Consider the following 8812-nt stretch of genomic DNA (forward strand, 5'->3'; position numbering starts at 1 on the left):
CTTCAAAAATACCGGCGTCAAGCTTGTGCTGTAATAGCAGTTTACAAAAAGGAAACGATAAGCACCTCTACCATGCTGTCACAAGGCTGTAATGAATCACTATGGGGTGGCTGCTGTAATTGGGCGGCTGAAGGCTACTGGGTTACCGGCAGCATCATTAAAGACCCCGGTTCAGTAGATGAGCTATACAGAGAAAACGTGTGATAGTAATTAAAAAGCAGTTTTCATGAAATTATGGATTCATTTCATCCGTACACCAGCTGTGCGCTTAGGCTAACGCCCTGTGCCAGTCTACCTGTGTGTGGAGGGTCTGTGCTCCCCATCTGCTGACAGACATTTCACAAATAGGCACTGTATTGATCAGACACACGTCTGCATGCGTGTCCATGAGACATGGGAGAAATGGGAGGCAGCCACCAGCAAGGTCTGATAGAAAGGAATGGCAGGAATGTGATGAGTGTGATAAAACCTCTGAGGGCAGACAGACCCTCTTTTGTCGCAGCCGATTTGTCCTGTTCCTCCACATACGATCCCACATGGTGTCCTCTACTGATCCACACCCAGTGCAAGCCTACGCTCATGTCCACTGGCTTGTCAACGTCCATCTAACTCCCCACTCTCCGTTTTTTGATTTAACAGCTGGGTGGCGAGGCTACATGGTGTGTGTTTCCCATCCAGAGTGTGGATGTGTGGGTTCCCAGAGATGGAGAGCTATGAGGAGTTCTGTCTGCGGAGTTTGGCAGTACTGCAGGAGGAGGGGAAATTCAAGAAGAGGACATGTGAGCCGCCGTGGTCCTTGAAGGCTCGCTCCGTCATCCGCTTCCATGGAAGAGCTGTGCTTTCGCCTCTGGTAGGGCAGAAATAAACAGACACAACAGCTCACTCTAAAGGGACAACACAAGATGTAGCTAAGCCAGGGAAAGTTTGTAAAGTTTCCTCATCAAAAGTAGAGAGATGGTCTGTAGGTGGCTTGATATCCAGAGCAAGGTGACTCTGCTTTTTAATGACACAATGTTTGGTTGGTTTCCTTAGAGAGTCTGTATATCTGTCAATGTCCTGCTGTGTATCTCAGGTAACATTTAGGGAAAAACACGTTTCTTTTTGAGGCCCACATTAATATATCTGAAACATGTGGGCTGCTTAGTCCCAATTAGATCAGCAGTTGGCAGAGGAAAGGGAGAGGAGATAATTGATGACGAGGAGCAACAAGACTGTTTGATGTTGGTCAGGAGAGTCCATCTGCCAGTGACTGCTGACAAAACGAGTTTTCAGGAATAGCCACATGAGGATTGTTGAGGATTTCACAGACAGAGACACAAACATATAGTGAAAGAAGCGATTGTGCTACGATTTATTACTGAAAATCACAAAAACAACCTCATGAAATACATTTTGCAACTTGTTATAACAAATTCTCAACTGATCTTTTGTCATGTGATAGTGCTTGGGTCTCTTCACGTGGAAAGCTGTGTCAAGTGCAGCTCAAGAGCCGCAAGTTTTTGAGTCCGTTTAAAAAAACAATTTGAACTTTCCTCTTCCAGTTAAATGCAGAGCAGCACAATGAGATGTGTGAGTACAGACGGAGGGCGGTCCAGCTGGAGGTGGACAGGCAGAACCAGCAGAGGAACAATCTACTGGCCCGTGTTCAGGACATACTGGACCAAGCTCAGGTCAGTGGCACCGTGTGGTTCTGGCCTGGATTGGGATTCAGTAGCTAAAGGAATAAAAAATGAATGCAATATAGAAAAAGTAGGCTACATGCCACATTAGATTCTTATTAAAGCCACACAACATAGATGTTACTGTCTCAGTTCAGACATGAATCCACTTTATTTGTATCTTTTCATGAACACATACCATCTAAAATACTCAAATATGCCCAAATCTGAAATAGGTCTGTGTGTCAGTCCCACGAAATAGCACAAAAACTGAATTACAGTCTGTCCCAAAATCTCTCGAGACATATGCAGACTTGAATACAGGTTGCCTGACTCAACACTGGCTCCGATAGGCTGTGCTATTTCTGTCTGACGATGGCCCTTTTTTGTCAAGTCAACATCCAGAGTTATAGTGCCCACTTTCAAATCAGCTCCAGTTGTATGTTTATGGTGTCTGAATATATGTGATTGGTTATTATTGTCTGAGGTGTTTGCACCACAATCAAAAGAATATACTGGCATTTTTGCTGAAAAAAACAGCATCGATAAACCAGACCGAGCTATTTATGAACAGATCTGGAGGTGAGACAGGTGTGTGACTATAATAGTTTCAGGTGATGACATTAGCACGTTAGCCCTGAGTGTGTCGATTAAGACTAAATTTAGGTTTGCTTAGATTTTCTAATGTTGGAGGTGAGAAGGCTTTAGGTTCACAAACTGGGCTATTCTGAAGTCTGAATTCAGATAAAATACTGGTGAAAGTGACTTTTTCAGTTTAGGCAAGATATATTTTTTCCTTTTAATTGATTGTATGTCAGTGATGAATGCATGAATAAACCAATGCAGTTTTGGAGAAATGGGGGCAATAATTTTATTAGCTAGTCATTCTATGACGCTGTATATTTGAGCAATTATTTGATGATTGATTGTCATTACAAAATCATCTCTGCACAGGCACATAATGTACCAAGTGAAGAGGTTGAAAAGCTGCCAGTTTCTAAATCTGCGACAGTCAGTGGCTACACCCTGGTCACCGACTCTCCTGGACTCCCCAGAGACTCTGGTTTTGGGCTTCAGACAAATGATCAGCCCGCTACTCCATGCTGTGCGACCCCTGTCCTCAATGGCTACAAGGCAGCGGAGGGTGTCATGGTGGAGAGGGAAGACAAGAGTGAGGGGGAAGAGGAAGAGGAGGATGAGGACATTAGTTTGGACAGCCTTCTGAAGAGATCAAGGGAGTATGTGAAGAGAGAGCAGAGTCAGCAGGGGTCAAAAGTTGTCCATACAGTCACCAGGACTCCCCCGCCTGAGACTGCTTCTGACAGGGAGAAAAAGAGCTGCAGTCCCAGGGGGGACACAGGCGTTGAGTTCGGATTCAGCCTGCGCCACAGCCCTGTTGGTCCATGTCAGACCCAAATGCAGCATCAAACTCTGTATGACCTCAGTCCTCAACAGTCTGGCTGCCTATCACCCAATCTACCTGACCGGTATGTTCGTCTCCCCAGTCCAGAGTCCAGCATTAGTCCCCGTGCACAGAGACGCAGACCACGGCCGGTTTCTACAGGAAATATCCATATTTCGTTTCCCATTGGCCCAGCAGACCTTATTCCCAGAAGCCCGGGGAGGTCAGGGGAAGGTGTCGGCATGGCAATTTGGGAACAAGCTCTCTCAGGGGCCACAAAGTCCTCTGATCACCTCTGTTCAGCGGGGAGTGAATGTGGGGGTGGTGTTAGCAGGAGTGGCAATCGTCGATCCAGCCACTGTGGTACCAGTCCTGTGAATGAGGCCTGCAGTCCTGTCAGTGCCTCAGGGCCAAGCCCGAAGGGCCACCATGACCATTTGGTTGCAGGATTTCGCCGGCGCTGCCACACGCTGGACAGCCAACTGCATACATACCACTCTGGATCCGAGCACATAGACCGCAGCCAGGAAAGGGTTCCTCGCTTCATGGCAGGAGTTACATGGTTGGCACCAAGTTGGCGCACACCTGCAGCCCCCTTAAACCAGTCGTATGAGGTAGATAATCCCTCACCGTCTCTCCTGAGGCCCCGTGTGACTCCTGACTTGGCTCAGGTGGCTCTCAGGATGGAGCCTGATGACCCTCAGGGGACAAACAATGTAAGGATCACACCAAGTGTCTTCATAAATGCTGCTGAGGCACAGGCCAGCAAGACAGGTGAGTCTCCCTTGAACAGTTCCTGTAATGTAAACTGTATTCACTAAAATCTGTAGAGTTCAATTATTTCATTTCACACTGAGATCACTGTTTCTCCTACTGCAGCTTTTAGGCCTTTAAACAGTGATGGATGAATGATTTTAAGTGTGTTTATTTGTGCACGCCCACAGAGGAGACCCAGAGGCGAGCGCAGGCTCTGGAGGACATGCAAAGGCGTCTGGAGGAGGAGCATGCCTTGCAGATGTCTCTGCTCCTGGTTGAGCAGGAGAAAGAGCAACAGCGCCTCCAGCTGGTCAGCACATGGACTCACATAATATGTATTCTGAACAGAAGTAGAGCAACATTTTATTTTGTGTGCAGTATTTTATCAGTTTTTATCATAACTGACAAGAGATGAAATAAGATAAATCCTTGCAATGCAATGCACGATTGGGAATTAAAAGGTAAAGCGCTGAGATGTGTGTATGTGCTGTACACACTTGTTTAGGAGCTGGAAGACACAGAAAGAAGACTGAAGGAGCAGGGATGCATGCGGCCATTGAGTGGAGATGCTTGCGGGTGGAGTTGTAGGTCTGTGAGTGACAGCTGTCCTGCTGTGAGCCCCTCCTGCCCAGGACTAAGCCCTGCTCACACACCATCTGAGCGATCACCTGGACACAGTATAGGTACCACTTCACCATGTTCACTGATTACTGTGTTGGAGCTTGTAAAACAGTAGTGGCAGAGGACCACATGCTTATAAATAGCAGACGCAGAACTGCTCAAAACAGAGAGGGTCACACACCTAAACTGAAAGTATCTCTTTCTGTCTTTCTGCAGGTTTTCCCAGTCCTGTAAGTTCCGGTGTGTCCTCTCCCTCTGTGCAGCCTCCCATCTACCTGTGGGGGCCCACAAGGGCATTTAGCAAACCTCGAGCAAGGCTAAGTCTGGTGGGTATGCCCAGTTAGACAAGAGGGTGTGTGTGACTGTGTGTGTTTACACAATATTCATTTTTTCAGTCCCCCTCCATTCTTCTGTCTTCACATTCCTATCTTCTGGCACCCTTGACGTGTTCTCCAGGTTCTGACTGCAGAGCAGCAGAGAGCACTCTGTCGCATTGGCGCCATCATTCGCGGCTTCCTCACACGCAGGCTGCTCAAAACAGAGAAGGTCAAACACCTGCGCCAGACCGTTGTGGTGAGATTACGCTCTCACATACACACAGATAACACACAACGAAACACCCGTGTGAGTTATTTAATGAATCAATCATCATGTTAGTGACCGATTACGTTGTGTGTGTTTAGGATACACAGGAGTTCATCCGTTCAATCCAGACTGAGGCTTCACAGAAGAGAGGCACTTACTCAGCACAGGATCAGTCCCTGCAGGAGAGAGTCAAAGCCCAGGTATGAATGTGCAGCTACTGTCTACCAAAGGACAGCAGAGATCCATCATTCTTTGTGTTCATGTGTGCACCTTTTATCCTGCAGTTACGTGCAGCCCTTTATGACATCCATGAAATCTTCTTTGAAATGCCCCTGGGGGATCGATTAGCATTGGTGCAGCAGGAGAGGGAGCTCCGAGCGGAGAGGAAGCTACGGGACATGGTAACCTGAAAATACAGATTAATCATAACTGGTCTAACTCCTGATAACTGGTGGCTAAATTAGTCATGATGAGCTGCATTTATATAGTACGTTGATTACCAAATTTACCAAGTGACAGTGTACAGTGTAAGATGTTTTGTCTCATGCTGTCATTGTCTTTACTGTCAAACCTGCAGGAGAAAGCCAAGTGCCCCAAGGAGAGAGTGGTTCTGTCTGCTGCCACCCAGAGGTCTCTGGACAGGAAAAAGAGGTAAGATGGGAGAGAGGGACACAACGCATGTGGGATCTGGTTTTAGGCGTTCATCTTTTCGATGATGAGATCCAGTGATCAGCAGTATTTTCATGGTATGTATTTGGTGTTCCGTCAGGATTGGTGAATCGCCAGCACAGACGAGGAAGATGCAGCAGAAGCCAAAGAGTCCCACTACCATCAGGTGCCAAACACAATGTTGGGGATCACCTTTTATTTTGTGCTTTACATCATCTGGTTTCATGTTTTTTATTGTATTTTTTAATTGTCTGCAGAAGAACTATTCTCTACATAACATCTTCTTTCCTTTCCCAGAGTCCTGAAGCCAAGTCAAGGCCAAAATTCTCCTGCTCCAGGCCAGCTGAACCGCCAGGGGTGAATATAGACATCTACTTGTTTCATCATGCTTAACATAGAATTGCAAAGTCCCTTATCTTGTTATCATAAATACATACACGTATACTACTGAGAAAATGTCGATTGGCTTGTTGGGTTGTTCCTGTCCTCATTAACAAGGGGCGACACACTTTTTACATTTCATATGCAGTTTATAGCTCATGGATCAGCAAAAACCCATTAGTGAATGTCCTACTAACTTACCAACATGAAGGCAACATTGTAGATGTATGTACGGATCTCAGCTGTAACTGTTGTCTTTTGAAGTCATGACAGTATGACAGTGAGTGTTTCCTCTCAGGAGCTGGTATAAAAGGACCCCAGAGGAGAGAGTGAGGCGCTCAGACAGCCTGAAGAAGCAGCACTCTTTGGGTTAACAGGTGACTCAACATCTCCTGACGTGCGAACTTGAATTTTTAGTCTTTGAATACAAACCTTGCACCACTCAGTCATAGCTGCTAATCATACAACTGTCTCTAATCCACTTTCTGAAATTCAAATGATTGTATTCACGTCCACACTTGAGCTCACTGATGTACACCATCACAGTGCCGTTGTGTTCAACCGTTGTAGCTTGCTAAAATAGTTTTTAGTAGCAACAGCCGATTGTTATACACAGAAGTGACATGTAGTTTGATGTGGAATGTTTAATGACTAGGTAGGTACTTTTTAAATTTTTGAAAGGAAAAAAAAGTCTGTACTTAAATGCAAGCTAGAGGAAGGTTAGAGTCGAAGGAAAGTAAGTCAAATTCTTTTATCTGTGCCTCAGAACTATGCCTTTGCTATCTGTAGTATGTTAGCATGCACATATTTACAATTTGTGTTCATAAACATCTAGTGCTAATAGCTGTAAGTGTATTTACAAATATCAGTTTCATGCTGACAGTCACATAATGCAGATGCCATAAAAAAAGAGTATTTAAATGTGTATAATTCATCAAGGTTACGTTTTTTTGTTCAAGGGCTTTGAGCACCTGTTTGTGCTTTATTTCTATATTAAATGGTGCTGAGTTTGCAGTACTCTGAGACATTTCAACGTGTTTCCGCATTTGGCTTAAATCTGTACCAAATGAGAAACAAACGTCTTGATGTACTTGTTTACTGATGCGACTACACTACACTGGTGCGCTGTTACGTTGATGTAGCCACACAGGACAGGAGATGCACAAGAGAACTCAGTGCGGAGTTTCTTTTGAGTAAAACTAAATTATTAAGACGATATAAAATGCATGCCAAATGTTTCCCCTTTTCCCCACTGCCATTGTCGAGAATATGGGTCAGACTCTGGATATGAAGATATTTGTGAACGTATTGTTAAACCACGTGTTAATCAATTGGCACATCCACTTGTTCACTGCGATACCACATTGACTGTATTCTTCTGCATCAGCAGTGTTCGGTGTGTTGATGTTGTTCGCTGACATTGCTATTTTCTCTTTTAAAAAAAAAGTTGGGTTTTTTTTTTTATTTAAATGCCAAACTGTCATGTTTTCTATGACCAGAATAAATTCTGAAAGTACTTGAATTTTCTGGACTCATGATTCATGATAAGACTAAAAGAGAGTAAAAGACTAAAAAGTAAAAATGGCGCAGTGCTGTTGGCATTAATATAATTGAATCAATAAAAAGCAGTATTAAAAAAATCCAAATGATGCCTGTCTGTATGCAAGGCTCATCTGTGTCCACATGGTCCATTTTTATCAGCCTATGCGTTTGCCAATATAAATACCTGACATTATCATTAAGTCTGTGTCAAATCTAACGTGCACTATTTACTGAAATCAAGGTTCAAGGCTTAGTTTAGACACACATCCATTCCAGTTAACCAATACTAAACTCATAAAATAAAAACATGGCCTAACAACATGAAAATATATTCATAAAAACTGGTAAATCGTTGATCACTTGTGTCACTGGTGGACGGCAAAACCTGAGGAAGAACATTAATATTTGACTATTATAACAGTATTTGATTTGGAAATTATAAATCACACAGGTTTTGTCCTCGAACAGGGATTCTACAGGACTGAACAAAGGTCTTTACATTTATTTCTATATTAAATGGTGCTGAGTTTGCAGTACTCTGAGACATTTCAACGTGTTTCCGCATTTGGCTTAAATCTGTACCAAATGAGAAACAAACGTCTTGATGTACTTGTTTACTGATGCGACTACACTACACTGGTGCGCTGTTACGTTGATGTAGCCACACAGGACAGGAGATGCACAAGAGAACTCAGTGCGGAGTTTCTTTTGAGTAAAACTAAATTATTAAGACGATATAAAATGCATGCCAAATGTTTCCCCTTTTCCCCACTGCCATTGTCGAGAATATGGGTCAGACTCTGGATATGAAGATATTTGTGAACGTATTGTTAAACCACGTGTTAATCAATTGGCACATCCACTTGTTCACTGCGATACCACATTGACTGTATTCTTCTGCATCAGCAGTGTTCGGTGTGTTGATGTTGTTCGCTGACATTGCTATTTTCTCTTTTAAAAAAAAAGTTGGGTTTTTTTTTTTATTTAAATGCCAAACTGTCATGTTTTCTATGACCAGAATAAATTCTGAAAGTACTTGAATTTTCTGGACTCATGATTCATGATAAGACTAAAAGAGAGTAAAAGACTAAAAAGTAAAAATGGCGCAGTGCTGTTGGCATTAATATAATTGAATCAATAAAAAGCAGTATTAAAAAAATCCAAATGATGCCTGTCTGTATGCAAGGCTCATCTGTGT

The 8812-nt window shown here is 43.6% G+C and overlaps 1 protein-coding gene across 1 annotated transcript; it reads left to right on the forward strand.

Annotated features, from left to right (window-relative positions):
- Positions 1 to 685: 685 nt before the first annotated feature.
- On the forward strand, positions 686 to 6508 carry LOC139217332 (centriolar coiled-coil protein of 110 kDa-like). Its single transcript, XM_070848659.1, has 13 exons — positions 686 to 850; positions 1542 to 1670; positions 2613 to 3834; positions 4005 to 4126; positions 4322 to 4499; positions 4654 to 4763; positions 4894 to 5010; positions 5121 to 5222; positions 5307 to 5423; positions 5600 to 5673; positions 5792 to 5857; positions 5989 to 6048; positions 6371 to 6508. Exons 1-13 carry the CDS (start codon positions 686 to 688, stop codon positions 6444 to 6446), a joined length of 2538 nt encoding a protein of 845 aa, XP_070704760.1. The 3' UTR covers positions 6447 to 6508.
- Positions 6509 to 8812: the final 2304 nt, after the last annotated feature.

The sequence above is a fragment of the Pempheris klunzingeri genome, chromosome 17 (genome assembly GCF_042242105.1).
Source record: "Pempheris klunzingeri isolate RE-2024b chromosome 17, fPemKlu1.hap1, whole genome shotgun sequence".
NCBI lineage: Eukaryota > Metazoa > Chordata > Actinopteri > Acropomatiformes > Pempheridae > Pempheris > Pempheris klunzingeri.

What these genes read in the sequence shown, in the direction of transcription:
- LOC139217332 (XM_070848659.1), top strand. Translation starts at nt 686, where the DNA reads ATGTGTGGGTTCCCAGAGATGGAGAGCTATGAGGAGTTCTGTCTGCGG. An exon ending in ACATACTGGACCAAGCTCAG is followed by an intron (nt 1,671 to 2,612) that starts GTCAGTGGCACC and finishes ATCTCTGCACAG; the next exon opens with GCACATAATGTACCAAGTGA. An exon ending in AGAGGAAGCTACGGGACATG is followed by an intron (nt 5,424 to 5,599) that starts GTAACCTGAAAA and finishes TCAAACCTGCAG; the next exon opens with GAGAAAGCCAAGTGCCCCAA.